This window comes from Callorhinchus milii, unplaced genomic scaffold (genome assembly GCF_018977255.1).
Source record: "Callorhinchus milii isolate IMCB2004 unplaced genomic scaffold, IMCB_Cmil_1.0 Scaffold1001, whole genome shotgun sequence".
In the NCBI taxonomy this organism is placed as follows: domain Eukaryota; kingdom Metazoa; phylum Chordata; class Chondrichthyes; order Chimaeriformes; family Callorhinchidae; genus Callorhinchus; species Callorhinchus milii.
In genome coordinates this window covers 1-18,913 of record NW_024705742.1, presented here as the reverse complement: position 1 = coordinate 18,913, position 18,913 = coordinate 1, and the positions used below count along the sequence as shown (strand labels likewise).

The 18,913-nt window shown below is 53.8% G+C and overlaps 1 protein-coding gene across 3 annotated transcripts; it reads right to left on the bottom strand.

Annotated features, from left to right (window-relative positions):
- Positions 1-18,813, bottom strand: LOC103190797 (FHF complex subunit HOOK interacting protein 2A-like). Of its 3 annotated transcripts, XM_042346560.1 has the most exons (16): positions 18,739-18,813; positions 14,872-15,041; positions 14,151-14,255; positions 11,044-11,166; positions 10,239-10,493; positions 9,187-9,383; positions 8,761-8,878; positions 8,007-8,083; positions 5,102-5,300; positions 4,489-4,655; positions 3,820-3,963; positions 2,946-3,036; positions 2,279-2,422; positions 1,629-1,769; positions 1,202-1,302; positions 1-730 (listed from the first exon to the last, which is right to left on the bottom strand). In XM_042346560.1, the coding sequence occupies exons 2-16, from the start codon at positions 14,989-14,991 to the stop codon at positions 592-594; spliced, it is 2,121 nt and encodes a 706-aa protein (XP_042202494.1). In that variant the 5' UTR covers positions 14,992-15,041; positions 18,739-18,813; the 3' UTR covers positions 1-591. The 3 variants fall into 3 exon arrangements, with proteins under 3 accessions (XP_042202494.1, XP_042202492.1, XP_042202493.1); XM_042346558.1 differs by lacking the exon at positions 18,739-18,813 and having other exon boundaries at positions 11,044-11,163; positions 14,872-15,038; XM_042346559.1 differs by lacking the exons at positions 14,151-14,255; positions 18,739-18,813 and having other exon boundaries at positions 14,872-15,038.
- Between the last annotated feature and the right edge of the window lie 100 nt (positions 18,814-18,913).

Here is an 18,913-nt window from a genome sequence, read left to right as displayed (position 1 = left end):
CCCCCTCTCCCTCGCTCTCTCTTCCACACCCCTCCCCTCTCTCTCTCATCCTAGTGTAAGAGCCCCCCTGTACAGTTAAACCAGCTGGTGGGGGTGGGGGGGAGTGGAGGAGAGAGAAAGGAATAAAAACACAACAGATTAATTTCACTGATCAGTAGAAGCCCCCACCTCCAGATCAGTGTAAGTACCTAGTGAGAATTGATCGGAAATTAAGTGTCGCATTAAGTGTGCAATAAAATAATTAATCAAATAATTAACCGTGATTCCAAGTGCTAAATTCCTTGTGGCTCAAACCACATCAATGGGCAAACCCTAACCCCCACTCCCCGTTTTAAATGATATCACAGCGAGAGATCCCGTGTGGGTGGGGGGAGTGGAGGCCAATAAAAGGAGACAGTATAAAACCGAGAGCAGCACATGCCATAAAATCGCACATGGGATGGGATGGCCATGTTTCGTTCACTTACTGTCCTGCAGGCTTAGTGAGGGGGGAGTGGGGTCACGGAGGGGGCTGGGGGGGGGGGGCTAGGAAGGAAGGGGGGATTCCAGTATCGCTATAGTGTTTCTGTTCCCCTTTTTCCAAACCTCTTTCTAACCCCAAACCCCTTTTCCGAAGGGGGTGCTGCGCTGGTCGGGCTCGGCAGGGTGCTTGACGAAGGAAACTGCGGCTAATTCCTTACAAAATTCCTCCAACACGATCACTGCTCTCAGCAACGTCACGTGATCCACACTGCAACAACAACAACAACTTGTGTTTACACAGAATCCCTCACGCAGGGAAGCGAGACTCCGGGGGGGGGGGGGGGAGAGTGGACGAGGTGACCGCAGGCACCGGTCGAAGAGGAAGCTCTTTAGGCGCGACCTGAAGATGGGGAAGGAAGGGGGTGAGGCAGAGGGACAGATAGAGGGAGAGTGTGACAGAGTTTCGGGGCACAGTGGCTGAAAGTGAACTGAATCCTTTGGGGGATGGGGAGCAGTGGAGCCGGGCTGGCGAGGGTGGGGGTGATGTGGTCACGGAGCTGGCGCAGGAGAGGACACGAGTTCTGGGTGATCTGCGGCTTATGGAGGGAAGTGTTGGGGAGGCCGACAGGACCCTGGATGAGTGGAACCTGGACATGAGGAAGGAGCGGATAAGGCTGAGACGACACCACGAGCCACGGAATCCCCCGCCCCACACCCCGCTCGGCTGACTGTCACTCACGGTTCCTCTGGCTCCAGACCCATCAACTGTTTCCTGACAAACAGCAGTTTAGAGGCGAAGTGTGGGACGCGCTGTACTCTCTGCATCAGCTCCCCAATCACCTGGTAACACACACACACACAGGGTGAGCACCCAGTCACACACACAACCGTCCCCATCACACATACAGTCACACACAAACACGCACAGCATAGCACACAGTTCAACACACAGCCACACATACACACACTCACGCCTCAGTCCCTGCCCCATACACACATAGCATCAGCACAACCCCGACAGCTACGTACACTGACCACCCCCATACAGACACATACGGCATCTCCAACAATGCGTCTCTCTCTCTCTCCTCCTCCCAGCGCTGTACTGGAGGTCTGTGAGCTCAGAGTCCCCGGGGATGGGGGGTGGGGGGTGCTATGATACTCACGCGGATGAGGACAGAGAAAAGCGAGCGGCTGCCGGGGGTCAGACTGAGGTAGGGGTCCAGCAGGTACTCGTCCAGGTGAGGGTGGGGGAACAGCGCCAGCCTGGACAGCACTGAGGTCAGCTGTAGGTTCAGATCATAGGGCTGCAGGGAGAGAGAGAGTGTGAGAGAAAGAGCAGGAGGGGAGAGAGAGAGAGTGTGTGTGACAGAGAGGAGGGAGGAGAGAAAGTGTGAGTGAGAGGGAAAGAGTATGAGAGAGTGTGTGTGTGAGAGAGAGAGCGAGAGAGAGCAGAGTGTGGGGAGTGAGAGTGTGAGAGAGAGATGGGGAGAGAGTGTGTGAGAGTGAGAGAGAGGGAGAGAGAGAGGGAGAGCAGAGAGTGGGACTGAGAGAGAGTGTGACAGAGGGAGAGAAGGAGGGAGAGAGATGTGAGAGAGAGAGAGCAGAGAGTGCACTGAGGACAATTATAATTCCCCATTCCCTGCTCTCTCTCTCTCTCCCCATCGTGTCTGTGCTGGGGGTCGCTCCCCCACTGGAGCTCTCTGCTCTCACCCCATTCCCTGCTCTCTCTCTCTCTCTCCATCGTGTCCATGTTATCCTCCGGAATGCTGGGGGATGTGGGGCTCACATTGATAAGCCAACACACGCTGCCTACCTGATCCAGGAGCCCTGCCATCCGGTCAAACAGCACAGCCAGGAAATGGCCCTCGTAAAACGTCCAGCTCCGCTCACAGCTCTCCAACGACTTGGGAGCCAGAGGCCATTTCCACTGCACTGCGTTTACACAGCAGCCCTGGAACTGCACACAGTCATCACCGTCAACGTCATAACAATTAATAATCAATAATTAATAATAATCCTCGCATTTGATTTCCACGGCCTCCGCTCAGCGCGCTCCGGCCTGCTCCAGATTCCCCCGCCTCGCCCACCCCACCATCGGCGGTCAGACCTTCAGCCTCTCTGCCCCACCCTCTGGAACTCCATCCCACAGTCCCTGTGCCTCGCCCCCCCCCCCCCTCCCTTGCCTCCTCTCAAGACCCTCCTCTTCAGCTGAGCCTTTGGCCACCCTCCTCACCACACCCTCCCTCCCCTCCTCCCCCCACTCTCCCCACCCTCTGATCTGTAGGACGGCATCTCTGACAATGCGTCTCTCTCTCTCTCTCCCCCACCACCCCCAGCTCTGTTCTGGAGCGACAGCCTGGACTGTGAGCTCAGAGTCCCTGACGTGTGTTTGGGGGGTGGGGGCTCAAACCCACAACACCCTGTAACGCAGAGCTATAACCCCCCACACCACCACCTACACATAACACCCCTGCGCTTACCAGCCGGTGAGCATCCTGTAGGTACGTGTCATATCCAGCTCCTGGCACCAAGTGGGAGGTTTTTACTGTGTCGGGAACCAGGCACAGAAAGCTACAACAACAACAACTTGCATTTACACAGCGTCCCCTCATGCAGGGGAGCGCCCCGGAGGGCTTGACAATGGCGGAGCACAGTGGAAGGGGCGGGGAGGTGACTATAGGCACGGTCGAAGAGGAAGGTCTTCAGGCGTGAGATGGGGAAGGATGGGGCAAGGCGGAGGAAGAGAAGAGAGCTACTTGAAGGAGGCAAGGGAAGACGCCACCTTGCTCACCTCCTTCAAGGCCCATATCAAGACCCTCCTCTTCGACCGCGCCTTCGAGCACCCTCCTGTTGCGAGGGGGGGGGGGCATAAAGGATCAGATTTAGATAACCACTAAGATACAGAAGTCCTGTAATGGTGGTTAGAACACTTGCCTCACAAGCAAGAGGACTAACAACCGGGTTCCTACTTACTGCGGGAAAACAGAGGCGCGTGTGTGTGTGACTGTGTGTGTGACTGTGTGTGTCTGTGTGAGTGTGTGTGTGTCTGTGTGTGTGTCTGTGTGTGACTGTGTGTGTGTGTGTAGTAAGGAAACTTGCCTAAGGTTTCGCCCCCACCACTCCCGGGAATCGAACCCGGGTCCTCTTGCTTGCGAGGCGAGTGCTCTAACCTCTGGGACACAGGACATTTAATGATAAGAATCCTTGCATTTGATACAGCGCCTCATCATGTCTTCGAGACGTTTCAAAGCGCTTCACAGGATACACCGTAAAGTGAATTGACTGTGTGTTTTGAGAGCGAAATTACATCCGTGTTGTTGAGATGGGGAGTGAAGAGCTGTGCTTGTTCCCTACCTATTGACCACCCTGTTGACCTGGGGGTTGCCGGACTCCCTGGCGGCTGGCAGTGTTGTTGTGGTGGGGGCCGCAAGCCAGTCAGAGGCGGGGTACATGCTCCCCATGTACATGTCTGTGAAAAATGGGTCCTCGTCCAGATCCCTGCAAACACACGGCAAACACTTCCCTTGAACCGCACTGACAGCCGCACAATCAGCAAAACTGTAGCAGATCATCTGACCTGCGGCGGTAAAAGGGGATGTAAATATATCTGTGTGTGAGTGTGTGTGTGTGAGTGAGTGTGTGAGCGAGTGTGTGTGCGTGTGAACGAATGAGTGTGTGTGTGAGCGATTGTGTGTGAGCGAGTGTGTGTGTGAACGAGTGTGTGTGTGAGAGTGAGTGAGTGTGTGTGAGCGAGTGTGTGCGTGTGTGAGCGAATTAGTGTGTGTGTGAGCGAATGAGTGTGTGAGTGAATGAGTGTATGTGTGTGAGCGAGTGAGTGAGTGTGTGTGCGAGTGAATGTGTGAGAGAGTGAGTGTGTGCGCGAGTGAATGTGTGTGAGTGAGTGTGTGTGTGAGCGAGTGTGGGTGCGTGAGTGTGTGTGTGCGTGAATGAGTGTGTGTGTGTGAGCGAGTGTGCGTGTGAGCGAGTGTGCGTGTGTGAGCGAGGGGTGGAGAAGTCTCTCACTCTGTCTCGGGGGGCTGGCTGCTCTCAGCATTGCTGCCCTCGTCCTGCCCAGTGCTGGGGGCCCGATACCCTCTGTCCCTCAGGTCCCACAGTACCAGCCTGGACACCACCTGCGGCTCAGGCTTCCTGAGTAACTGCTCAAACACCCGCAGGGTCACCACACTGATCTGTGTGAGAGAACAAACAACAACAACTTGCATTCCCACAGCGCCCCCTCATGCAGGGCAGCGCCCCAGAGCGCTCGACAATGGCAGAGCAGGATACTGAGCCGGGGGGGGGGGGCACCGTAGGTATGGTTGGTCGAAGGGGAAGCTCCTCAGGCGCGACCCGAAGATGGGGAAGGAATGGGGTGAGGCGGAGGGCGGGATAGAGGGAAAGAGTGACAAGAGTTTTGGGACGTTAATCACCATTAATAATAATAATAATCCTGGCATTTGACACAGTGCCTGATCACGTCATCGAGATGTCTCAAAGCGCTTCACAGGATACACTGCTAAGTGTAGTGACCGTGTGTTTTGTGGGTGAAACACAGCAGCCAATTGCGCACCGCAGTGTCCCCACAAACTGCCATGGTTTGAGTGACCAAATTATTATTGTTTTTATCTTGCCTCACCTCGTCAGACAGATGGTTGCAATGCTGTATGAGGTGGGAGAGGAGGGGGTGACTGGCTAGCTGGCCTGACGTCTCAGCCTCGCTCTCCCCTCCCTCTCCAAGCAGGAAACACACGAGCTCCTTCAGTAACCTTGGCGAGGACACCTGCTGTACAATCGTCAGAAGCAGCGTTGTGGAGTTCAAGATCCTCACCTCACACCTGCGGGCACACACTCCAAAGTCACTACACACACAAACACATGCGGAAACCTCCACCACACATGCGCTTGTTTTTGGCCCAGCCGGGTGTCTGACACACACGGAAACCCGTCACCGTTGCTTAACAGTCTCCAAACCCAACTGAGAATTTCCTGCATCCCAACTGCACATGGGAATCCCGGAGAGAGATTGTGGAATGGAATGCGCTCTCTCTCTCTGGAGGGACACATTCCCTGTTTACCTAATTCCGATAATTATCAGGCGCAGGTTTGCGAGAGCCAAGGCTTGGGGGGGAGTGACTTTATCTAGTGGGGGGATTGCTGGCCAGGACACCGGGAGAGAAACTCCATTCTCTTTTCCTGACAGTGCAGTGGGAGATCTTTAACATCCGCCTTAACAGGGCAGACGGGAGTGAGTGAGATTTAACGTCTCATCCGAAGGACAGTGTCTCTGACAATGCGTCTCTCTCTCGCTACCCCACCACCAGCGCTGTTGGAGCCTCAGCCTAGACTGTGAGCTCAGAGAATATATTCAGGATATCCCCCAGGTTTACCAAGAATAGAGGGGAACCAAGAAGACAATGTTAGCGAGCAACTTGGGGAAATTAATACTAGTAAATAAATGGTTTTAGATAAATTGTCAGGTCTTAAAACTGATAAATCTCCTGGACCTGATGGCCTACATCCTCGGGTTTTAAAAGAGGTGACTACTGAGATAGTGGAGGGCTTGTCTTTGATCTTCCAAAATTCTCTGGATTCTGGAACGGTTCCCATTGATTGGAAGATTGCAAACGTAACACCACTATTTAAGAAGAGTGGGAGAGAAAAGATGGGGAACTATAGACCAGTTAGTCTGACATCAGTGGGAGGGAAAATTCTTGAGTCCTTAATTAAAGATGTCGTTATGGGATTCCTGGAAGACCATAACAAGATTAGGCAGTCAACACGGCTTTACAAAAGGGAAGTGATGCTTCACTAATCTTTTAGAGTTTTTGAAGATGTATCTGCAGGTTAGAGAGGGGGGAACCAGTAGTGTAGTATATTTAGATTTTAAAAAGGCATTTGACAAAGTGCCACACAAAAGGCTATTGCACAAGGTTAAGGCCCACGGGATTAATGGGAATATATTAGCACGGATTGAAGAGTGGCTAACGGGTAGAAAACAGAGAGTAGGGATAAACGGGTCCTTCTCGAATTGGCAGAATGTGACTAGTGGAGCGCCACAAGGATCAGTGTTTGGGCCTCAGCTATTTACCATTTACACCAATGATCCGGACGAGGACATTGAATGTAACGTATCTAAATTTGCGGATGACACTAAACTCGGTGGGAGAGTGAGCTCTGAGGATGATGCAAAAAGATTGCAACGGGATATAGATAGGCTCCGGGAGTGGGCGAGTAGGTGGCAGATGGAATTTAATGTAGGGAAGTGTGAAGTTATTCACCCGAATAAATAGAAAAACAGATCATTTTCTAGAGGGCGAGAGATTAGATAGTGTTAGTGTTCAGAGGGATTTGGGTGTCATTGTACACCAGTCTCAAAAGTTAGTTTGCAGGTGCAGCAGCAACTAAGGCGAACGGCAGTTAGCGTTCATTGCCAAAGGTTTAGAGTACAAGAGTAGGGAAGTCTTGCTGCAGCTATATAGGGCTTTGGTGAGACCGCACCGAGAGTATTGTGTGCAGTGTTGGTCTCCTTATTTATAAAAGGACATACTTGCCCGAGAGGGGGTGCAGAGTAGATTCACTCGGTTAGTTCCTGGGATGAGGGGACTGACCTATGAGGATAGTCTGAATAAACTCGGGCTGTATTCTCCAGAGTACAGAAGAATTAGGGGAGAACTTATTGAAACATATACGATTTCTTAAAGGGCTGATAAAGTAGACACTGAGGGTCTGTTTTCCCGGTGGGAGAATCTATAACCAGGGGTCACAGTCTGAAAATTAAGGGTCAGCCTTTGAGAACAGAGTTGAGGAAACATGTCTTCACTCAGAGGGCAGTGACTTTATGGAATCACTCCCCCAGAAGGGCTGTAGATGTCAGTCCTTGAACATCTTCAAGGCGGAGACTGATAGATTTTTAAAAATAGAGGAATTAGGGGATATGGGGAGAGGGCGAGTAATAATAATCCTCGCATTTGATATTAGCGCTTTTCACGTCGGGAGGACGTTCCAAAGCGCTTCACAGAACACACTGTAAAGTGAATTGACTGTATATTTGTGGGCGAACGCGGCAGCCAATTGCGCACAGCAATGTCCCACAAACAGTCGTAGATTGAAAATGACCAATTTATTATTGTTTTGGGTTTTGGAGGGAATATTATTAGGCTCTGTGTGGAGTAGGAACGTGTGGAGTAAGGAAACTTGCCCAAGGTTTCGCCCTCTGCCTGGAATTGATCTCAGGTCTCTCACTTGCAAAACGAGTGCTCTAACCACTGAGCTACAGGACTCCACAGGTAACTGGAGTTAGGTCAGAAGATCAGCCATGATCTTATCGAATGGCGGGGCACAGGCTCGAGGGGCCGAATGGACTACTCCTGCTCCTAATTCTTATGTTTTTATGTAGTCCCCGACATGGAAGAGAAGGGGAAATCGAACCAACGACCTCCTGACTGAGAGGCGAAGATCTGGGGAAGCGACTGGGTCCCGGGCAGAGATGATTTTATCTGGTAACGACAGTCAAGAGCAAAAGGCAAAGGACGTTCTCTTACACGTGCGACAGCTCTGGCTCCAACACGCTGACAAAGAATTGATCTCGGATCGCCTTTGCCACAGCAACAGCAGTGATCTATGAGGAGGGACAGAGTCAGTGTGTGACAATGTGTGTGCGATTGTTCCCAGCCAAGGAATTAAACACTAATCAATTAAAGTCTAATTTGTGGGGGTTTTTTAACCTAATTTCACATGATCACATGAGAAATTTAATAATAATAATCCTGGCATTTGACACAGCCCCTGATCACGTCTTCGAGATGTCTGAATGCTCTTCACAGGATACACTGTAAAGTGAAGTGACTGTGTGTTTTGTGGGTGAAACCAAATAAACAGTATTAATAATTAGTATTAATAATTGAACCCTCTCCCCAAAAGGCATTTTCTCACTCTCCATCTAACCCTCTCAAACACTCTCTCTCTCTAATCTAATCTCAGTGGATAGGCTCTCTCTAATGCTCCGTCACTCTCTCTCTCTCTCTAACACATGCTGTCACATTCCCTCTCTCTGTCTCTCTCTAACACTTGCTGTCACTCTCTCTCTCTGACATGCTGTCACATTCTCTCTGTTAACATTCTCTCTCTGTAACACTCTCTAAGACATTCTGTCACACTCGCTCTCTCACACACACTCGCTGTCACTCTCTCTCTCTGCTCTCTCGCTCACTCTCACTCTCTAAAATTCTCTCTCTCTCTCTAACCCTCGCTGTTACGTTTTCTCTCTCTCTCTCTCTAGCCGTGATGGTTACTCACTGGCTGAGCTGCCTTCACCATCTGGTCGCAGTAATCCAGCCACGACAGGAAGCTAATCACAGCCTCTTTCGCTGGGCAGAGCAGGGTCTCCTCAGACTGACCGCTGGCACAGTGAGAGCTGTGGTGGGGATGGGGGGGGAGGGGGGGGAAACAGTCAATGTAAAGCACATTCAGGTCTCCGCAGAGAAGAGTAAAGCAGGCAACTCTCACCTGGCCACCTGTCCTGAACGGCAAATCCTGCTTTATTATCCCAGGACAGATATAACAATAATAATCCTTGCATTTGATATAATGTCTTATCACGTCTTTGAGACGTCGCAAAGTGCTTCTTAGGATATAATGTAAAGTGTAGTGACTGTATATTTTGTGGGCAAAACGCTGGTTAGCCCCCCTCCCTCACCCCCGCCTCCCCCATTCCGGACTTACCGCCAGCTGACTGGTGTAAGTGACTCCACATCCCCAGGATTGATGGAGTCTGGGATCAGCTGGTACAGCTCAGCCAGCCTTGCTGTCAGTGTGTGTCTCAGGGCCTTGCTCCCAGCCATCCACCTCACGCCAGACTCCTCAGGCACCGCCACCAGCAACAGCAAGGCCTCACGCGCCTTCAATGCAGAGCAGCGTTTCTGACATTATATAATAATAATAAAGTATAATTAATAATTATAATCCTTGCGTTCAGATACAGCCTCTCACCAACTCATCGAGATGCCTCAAAGCCCTCCACAGGATGTACTGTAGTGTAGTGACTGTTTTTTGTGGGCGAAACACGGCAGCCAATTGTGCACAGCAGCGTCCCACAAACAGCTGTGCGTTGAGTGACCAAATTACCATAGAATCTTACAGCACACAAGGAGGCCATTCGGCCCATCGTGCCTCTGCTGGCTCTTTGAAAGGCTACTGACTAGTCCCACTCCCCTGCTCTTACCCAATAGCCATGCACATTTGTTATTTAATTTAAAGAATTTTTTTTTTTGGTAAGATTATTACCTCCAGAAAGTGATGCACCAATCTACTAATAAGCGGGTTCCTACTCACCACTAGGTAAACAAGAGGCAAGTGTGTGTGTGGAGGAAGGAAACTTGCCCAACGTTTCACCGACCTGTTCCCCCCAGGAATCGAACCTGGATCCTCTTGCTTGCGAGACAATTGCGAGACACTGAGCTACTTAACAATAAACCTTGCATTTGATACAGCGCCTTATCACCTCGTCGAGACGTCTGAAAGCCCTTCACAGAATATAATGTGAAGTGTAGTGACTTGTGTCGTGGTGGGCAAAATGCAGTAGACAACTGCGTACAGGGGTTTCTCACAAACAGCCAAGTATTGCAATGCCGCAAACCCAACTGGCTCAGGAAAGCGCAGTGGACCGAGACTAGCACAGAGGGTGGGCTCGATTGCCAGGCAAGTCACCCTGGAGCCAAACAGACCCTCCCCTCCTACCCACCCACTCCCCCGCCAGTTAGTTTACAAATACCCACCTCACTCTGGTTCAGAGTCAGTAAGGCACGAACCAAGTTACTCTCAGTCTGACACTGAGCTGTGGGACAGGGACGTGCATTGGCGGCTGGAGTCACTGGGGGGCTGACCCCTGATTGACTCCCGGATCCCCGCTCAGGGTCAGTGTCAGACCCTGACTGACTGCCCTCTGAGCGCAGAGCTAAGGCTGTCTCCTCACGGACATGTGGCTGAGCTGATGAACAAGGCAAGGGGCTGTTTGAAGTGTTTGAGTCCTTCTGTTGGAAGAACAGAGACAATATAAATATTTATTACCTATTTTCTTATCTATAAAATATGACAACATTCACTTCACTTCTAAATAATAATAATCCTGCCATTTGATACAGCGCCTTATCACGTCTTCGAGACATCTCAAAGCGCTTCACAGACTATACTTAAAGTGTAGTGACTATGTGTTTTGTGGTCGAAACGCGGTAGCCAATTGCGCACAGCAGCGTCCCCACAAACAGTCGTGGATTGAGTGACCCGATTTTTTTTTTGAAGGGATTATTATCCCCGGAAAAGCAATGCGCCAATCGACTAACAACCGAGTTCCTCCTTACTGCTGGGTAACCAGAGGCGTGTGTGTGTGTTTGTGTGGAGTAAGGAAACTTGCCTAAGATATCTCCCTTCTGGGAATTGAACCCAGGTCTCCCACTTGCGAGTGCTCTAACCACTGAGTCGCAGGATTCCACGGGATATATTGTAAAGTGGAGTGACTGTATTTTTTAGTTGAAACGCGGCAGCCAACTGCGCACAGCAGTGGCTAGAGTGAACTGTACGTACCTCGATGAAGAAGGTGATGAGGTAAGGGTCCTGCGTGAGTTTCAAACACACTGTGATGAGAAACTGTACTTCCTCTTTCTCTGTGTCTGAGTCCAGAGGCTGACCACACAGCCGTATCAGCTTCTGGTCAGCAAACACACAGTCAGTCACACACAGTCAGTCACACACAGTCACACACAGTAAGCACACACACAGTCACACACAGTAAGCACACACACAGTCACACACAGTAAGCACACACAACAATAAAATTACATTTATGGAGCACTTTTCACATCGGGGAGGACGTCCCAAGGCGCTGGACAGTCAGGGGTCAGGACCCGAGCATGGGGGAGGGGTGGTGTAGGGGTAGGGAAAGCAGAGAGGTGGGAGAGCGACCGAAGGCACGATCGAAGAGGGTCTTGAGACCGGCCTTGAAGGAGGCAAAGGAGGAAGCGCGGTGAAGGGACTGTGGGATGGAGTTCCAGAGTGTGGGGGCAGAGAGGCTGAAAGCCCGGCCACCGATGGTAGGGTGGGTCGGGCGGGAGACATGGAGCAGCCGGAGGCCGCTGAACGGAGGGAGCAGACAGGTTGGTAGGGAGTCAGCAGGTTAGAGAGGTAGGAGGGTTAACCCTAACCCTAACCCATCCCCACTCCACTCCTTATCTCTCAGCTCCACCTCCTTGCCCCACTTCTCACAGACACCATTAACCTGTCCCTCTCCTCTGGCTCTGTTCCCATTCCCCTAAAAACTGCCACCATCACTCCCACTTTGAAAAAGCCCTCCCTTGATGCGTCGCAGCTATCAATCTCCGGCCCATCTCCAACCTCCCCTTCCTGTCCAAGGTTCTCGAAAGAGTTGTCGCCTCCCAACTGCGCTCTTTCCTCTCCACCCATTCACTTTTCGAACCCTTCAGTCAGGTTTCCGTGCTGCCCATAGCACAGAAACTGCCCTGGTCAAGGTCACCAATGACATCCTGACCATCTGTGACCAGGGCTCCCTCTGTCTCCTCGTCCTCCTCGACCTATCGGCCGTATTCGATACGGTCGACCACTCTATCCTCCTCCACCGCTTGTCCTCCCACCTCAACCTTCAAGGTCCTGTCCTTGAGTGGTTTAGGTCGTACCTTTCCCATCGTCTTCATTTTGTCTCTGCAAATGGCTTCTCCTCCACCCCCCGTACTGTCTCATGTGGAGTCCCTCAGGGCTCTGTCCTCGGTCCCCTCCTCTTCACCCTCTATACGCTCCCCCTGTGGTGACATCATCCGCAGACATGGGGTTAACTCCCACATGTATGCGGATGACACTCCTCTCTACCTTTCCTCCTCTACCCTCAACCCCCGATGTCCTGACAGCTGTCTGTCCGACATTGAGTCCTGGACGAGAGACAACTTTCTTCAGCTCAACGTGCGCAAAACTGAGGCCCTCCTGATTGGCTCACGTCAGCGCCTCCGCACCTCAGGCGCTGACAGCATCAGCTCCGCACTCTCCACCTCTCAAAGCCATCAGGAACCTCGGGGTTCCCCTCGACCCTGAGCTGTCCTTTCTTCCTCATATCCACACTACAACCGGCACCGCCTTCCATCACCTCCGGAACATCGCCAGACTACTGCACTACCTCACCCCTCACGCGGCTGATACTCTGGTCCACACCTTTATCACCTCAAGGCTGGAGTATGGGAACTCTCTCCTCGCCGGCCTTCCCGGCCCTCCCTCCACACCGCAGGTCATTCAGAACTCTGCAGCTCGTGTACTGTCCCGCACCAGACGCCGCGCCCACATCACTCCCACCCTCGCCCTCACCCTCGCCCTCACCCTCGCCCTCGCTCGCCTCCACTGGCTCCCCATCCCCCAGAGGATCGAATTCAAGATCCTCATCCTCACCTACAAGGCCATTCCCGGCCTCGCTCCCTCCTACCTCTCCGACCTACTATCCCTCTACTTACCTGCCCATACCCTCCATTCCTCTGGCTCCGGTCTGCTCCACATCCCCCGCCCCAACCGCCCTACCATCGGTGGCCTTCAGCCTCTCAGCCCCGAGGCTCTGGAACTCCATCCCAGTGCCTTCGCCGCTTCCTCCCTTTCCTCCTTCAAGGCCGGTCTCAAGACCTTTTTCTTCAACGTGCCTTCACCACCCCTCTCTACTCTCTACCTCCTCCTCGCTCCCTCCCTTCCCTCCCCTCCCCCTGACCATTTCCCCCCTGCTCGGGTCCTGACCCAACTGTCCAGCGCCTTGGGACGTCCTCCCGACGTGAAAGGTGCTCTATAAATGCAATCTTGTTGTTGTTGTTGTTGTTGTTGAGGGGGCAAGGCCATGGACGGCCTGAAAGGTGAGGACGAGGATCTTGAAGTCGATCCTCTGGGGGATGGGGAGTCAGTGGAGTCGGGCGAGGGTGGGGATGATTGGGTCGGGTGAGGGTGGGAGTGATGGGGTCGGGCGAGGGTGGGGATGATGGGGTCGGGCAAGGGTGGAAGTAGATGGGGTCGGGCGAGGGTGGGAGTCATGGGGTCGGGCGAGGGTGGGAGTGATGGGGTCGAGCGAGGGTGGGAGTGATGGGGTCGGGTGAGGGTGGGAGTGATGGGGTCGGGCGAGGGTGGGAGTGATGGGGTCGGGTGAGGGTGGGAGTGATGGGGTCGGGCGAAGGTGGGAGTGATGGGGTCGGGCGAGGGTGGGAGTGATGGGGTCGGGCGAGGGTGGGAGTGATGGGGTCGGGCGAAGGTGGGAGTGATGGGGTCGGGCGAGGGTGGGGGTGATGGGGTTGGGCGAGGGTGGGGGTGATGGGGTTGGGCGAGGGTGGGGGTGATGGGGTTGGGCGAGGGTGGGGGTGATGGGGTCGGGCGAGGGTGTGTGAGAGTACACGAGCTGCAGAGTTTTGGATGATCTGCAGGTTGTGAAGGGAAGCGTTGGGAAGGCCGATGTGAATGACACACAGTCGGTCAGACACAGTAAACACACACACAGTCAGGCTGACACGTTACTCTAAACCAGAGAGCTACAGCACAGAGCGAGGCCATTCGGCTTAGCGCCCTTCAGTAACCTTTCACAGTTACCTAACAGTGAACCCACCACCCACCCTCCCTCCATCTTCCAGTGCTCCCCCACAACCCCCAAGGTGACAGTCACACACCTGTACAGGCCGGTGCACATTGACATGGGGCAGTAGTGGCTGTTGAATCTGGCTCAGGAGCTGGGTCATGAGGATCAGCACCTGCTGCTTCATCCCAGGGGGGTACTGCAGGGGGAGAGGGGGGGAAGAGAGGGTTAAGGTGGGGTGGAGGGGGAGAGGGGAATACTGCAAGCGGAGAGATGGGGGGGAGAGGGTTACTGCGGGGAGCAAGGGGGAGAGAGTTTTACTGCAGGGGTGTGAGTGAGACTGATGGGGGCCGGGGAGGGTGACTGACTGGACCTTGTGTGACTGGAAGTGTGAAGTATTGTTGATCGACCAACTGGTGTGTGTGTCTATGTTTGTGTGTGTGTCTATATTTGTGTGTGTCTATGTTTGTGTGTGTTTGTCTATTTGTGTGTGTATGTGTGTGTCTATGTTCTTGTGTGTGTGATGGATCCCTGACTGTCCAGCGCCAGACATGAAACGCGCTCTACATATGTAATTTGTTCTTGTTGTTTGTATAGTATGTGTGTGGTGTGTGTGTATGTGGTCTGTGTGTACTGTGTGTAGTGTGTGGTGTGTGGATAGTGTGTGTGGTGTGTATGTATGTGTTGTGTGCGTAATGGTATGTGAGTGACAAGTGTATGTGTGAGTCACAGCATCTGCGTGTGAGTGCGTATGTGTTGTGTGTATGTGTATGTATATAGTGTGTACCTAACTGTGTTTGTGTGTATGTGCTTACCCCGGCCTTGCCCAAGGTACACAGTGTCTCTAGGATCTTGTGCTGTAGCAGATACTCCAGACATGGTCCTGTCTCCTGTGTGTCTCGCTGCTTCTCTTCATACACCAAAATATCCAGCATCTGCCTCAGGCGCCATGGGATGTCTGTCTGCTTCACAGGCACTGTCTCGTCTGAAACACAACGTTATAATAATGACACTCACATTTGACACCATGCCTGATCACGTCTTCAAGACGTCTCAAAGCGCTTCACAGGTTGTACGGTCAAGTAGAGTGAAACAGCCCTGGTCAAAGTCACGAATGACATTCTGAACATCTGTGATCAGGGCTCCCTCTGCCTCCTTATCCTCCTCGAACTCTCTGCCGCCTTCGACACTGTCGACCATTCCATCCTCATACACCGCCTCTCCTCTCTACTCAATCTTCACGGACCTGCCGTTGCCTGGTTTGATTCCTATCTCTCTCACCATCTCACTTTGTTGCCTCTAATGGTTTCTCCTCCAGTCCCCGCACTGTCATGTCTGGCGTCCCCCAGGGCTCTGTCCCTGTCTCCTCTTTAATATCTATATGCTCCCCCTCGGTGACATCATCCGCAGACATGGGGTCAACATCCATATGTATGCGGATGACACCCAACTCTATCTTTCTGCCTCACCCTCAACTCCAGGACCACTGCTGTCCTGACAGACTGTCTGTCGGACATCAAGTCCGGGATGAGGGCAAATTTCCTACAGTTGAATGTGAACAAGACTGAGGCCCTCCTGATCGTCTCCCCCCAGCGCCCCCGCACCTCGGGCTCCGGCAACATCACCCTCCATGGTGTACACTACAACTCACCAACTCACCGCCAGTCAGGAACCTGGGGGTCTTGTTCAACCCTCAACTGCCTTTTCTTCCCCACATTCAAGCCATGACCCCCTCTGCCTTCCCTCACCTCCGTAACATCGCCCGACTCCGCCACTACCTCACCCCTCAGGCACTGAAACTCTTGTTCATGCCTTCATCACCTCCAGACTCGACTATGCAAACGCCTGTGTGTCGGCCTTCCCAACTCCTCCCTCCACAGCTGCAGATAATCAGGAACTCTGCCGCCCGTGTCCTCTCCCGCACCAAACTCCGTGACCCCATCTCCCCCACTCTCGACCGACTCCACTGCCTCCCTATCCTTCACAGGATCCAGTTCAAGATCCTGGTCCTCACCTACAAAGCCCTCCATGGCCTCGCCCCACACTACCTCTGCAACCTCCTAACCCCCTACCAACCCGCCGCTCCCTCCCCTCAGCCGCTCCGGCTGCTCCACGTCCCCCACCCACCCCACCATTGGCGGGAGAGCCTTCAGCCTCTCTGCCCCCAATCTCTAGAATTCCATCCCCCAGTCACTCCGCCTCGGCCCCTCCTTAGCCTCCTTCAAGTCCCGTCTCAAGACCCTCCTCTTCGACCATGCCATTGCCCCCCCCCCGCCTCCCCCCCTGACCCCAGCTCGGGTCTGAAATGCTGTCACTGTCCAGTGCCTTGGGATGTCCTCCCGACTGAAAGGTGCTGTACACATGGAATCTTGTTGTTGTTGTAGTAGTGACTGTATATTTTGTGTGGGCGAAACGAGGCAGCCAATTGCGCACAGCAGTGGGGTGTGTGGTGTGATTGAAGGGGTGTAAGGAGGTGATGAGAGGATACGACTCGCCTCGCAGATACTTTCCTCTGACTCTCACTGCAAGAAAATACTGGACTTACTCGAGTCCAAAATCGAGGGAATCCGCTCAACTGCCACTGCCCTCCCAACTTCCAAACCCTCCCTACCCTCACCTCACACAATTAACCATCCGACAATTACCCATCCCTCCTTCCACACCTTTAACCTGTCACTCCCTCCTGTCTTCAACACGGTAACCTCCATGAAATCCACCACCTGCTCCCTCGACCTCATCCCCACCCCTCTCCTTAAATCCCAGCTCCACCTCCTTGCCCCACTACTCGCTGACATCATTAACCTCTCCCTGTCATCTGACACTGTTCCATCCCCCCTCAAAACAGCCACTATCACCCCCACCTTGAAGAAACCTTCCCTCGACCCATCACAGCTATCCGCTCCCGGCCCATCTCAAACCTCCCTTTCCTATCCAAGGTCCTTGAGAGAGCCGTTGCCTCTCAGCTTCGCTCTTTCCTCTCCTCCCACTCCCTCCATGAACCCCTCCAATCGGGTTTCTGTGTTGCAAATGACATCCTGACCATGTGTGACCAGGGCTCCCTCTGCCTCCTCATCCTCCTCGACCTCTCCGCCGCCTTGACACCGTGGACCACTCAATCCTCCTCCACCGCCTCTCCTCCCACCTCAACCTTCAAGGTTCTGTCCTTGACTGGTTCAGGTCCTACCTCTCCCACCATCTTCATTTTGTCTCCACTAACGGCTTCTCCTCAGGCCCCCGCACCATCTCGTGCGGTGTTCCTCAGGGCTCTGTCCTCGGTCCCCTCCTCTTCACCTTCTACATGCTCCCCCTGTGGTGACATCAACTGCAGACATGGGGTAAATTTCCACATGTATGCGGATGACACCCAACTCCATCTCTCTGCCTCCACCTTGAACTCCAGGAGTACTGAGGTCCTGACCGACTGTCTGTCCGACATCAAGTCCTGGACGAGGGACAACTTTCTCCAACTGAACGTCAGCAAGACCGAGGCCCTCCTGATTGGCTCACGCCAGCGCCTCCGCACCTCAGGCGCTGGATAGCATCAGCCTCCACAGCTGCACACTCACCCTCACTGAGCCGGTCAGGAACCTGGGGGTCTTGTTTGACCCCGAACTGTCCTTTCTCCCCCACATCCGCGCCATGACCGGCACTGCCTACCACCACCTCCACAACATTGCCAGACTCCGCCACTGCCTCACCCCTCAGGCCCCCAAACCCTCACCCACACAATCGTCACCTCAAGGCTCGATTACAGGAACTCCCTCCTCATCGGCCTTCCCACCTCTTCCCTTCACAACCTGCAGATCACCCAAAATTCCTGACGGCCACACTCGCCCGAACCCATCACTCCCACCCTCGCCGACCCCATCACTCCCACCCTCGCCCGGCCCCATCACTCCCACCCTCGACCGACCCCATCACTCCCACCCTCGCCCGACCCATCACTCCCACCCTCGCCCGACCCCATCACCCCACCCTCGCCCGACCCCATCACCCCACCCTCGCCCGACCCCATCACCCCCACCCTCGCCCGACCCATCACTCCCACCCTCGCCCGACCCCATCACTCCCACCCTCGCCCGACTCCATCACCCCACCCTCGCCCAACCCCATCACTCCCAACCTCGCCCGACCCCATCACTCCCACCGTCGCCCGACTGCACTGGCTCCCCATCCCCCAGAGGATCAAGATCCTCGTCCTCACCGTAAAGGCTATCCATGGCCTCGCCCCCTCCTACCTCTCTGACCTGCTGACTCCCTACCAACCTGCCCGCTCCCTCCGTTCAGTGGGCTCTGGTCTGCTCCATGTCTCCCGCTCATCGGTGTCCGGGCTTTCAGCCTCTCTGCCCCCACACTCTGGAACTCCATCCCACGGTCCCATCGCCTCACTTCCTCCTTTGCCTCCTTCAAGGCCGGTCTCAAGACCCTTCTCTTTGATCGTGCCTTTGGTCTCCCTCCCACCTCTCTGCCTTCCCTCACCCCTACCCCACTCCCCCCCTATTGCTCGAGCCCCGACACCTCACTGTTCAGCGCTTTAGGACGTTGTTTGTTGTTGTTGTGTGTGTGTGTGTGGGGTGTGAGGGGGATGTGAGGAGGTGGTGTGAGGGAAGTGCGAGGCAGGGTGGTGTGTGAGGGGGAGGGGGATGAGGAGTGAAGGGGAGCAGTGATGGCGGTTGACCTACCTGTGGTCAGGATGTAATAGCTGGTGATGCCTTTCCAATGGTCAACAAACAGCTCCTGGAGTGGAATAGGAGGTTCTTGCTAAACAGAACGGAAAGAGAATCAACGACAACTTGCATTTACAATGCACCCCCTCACGCAGGATAGTGTCCCAGAGCGCTTCACTGACGCGGCTGG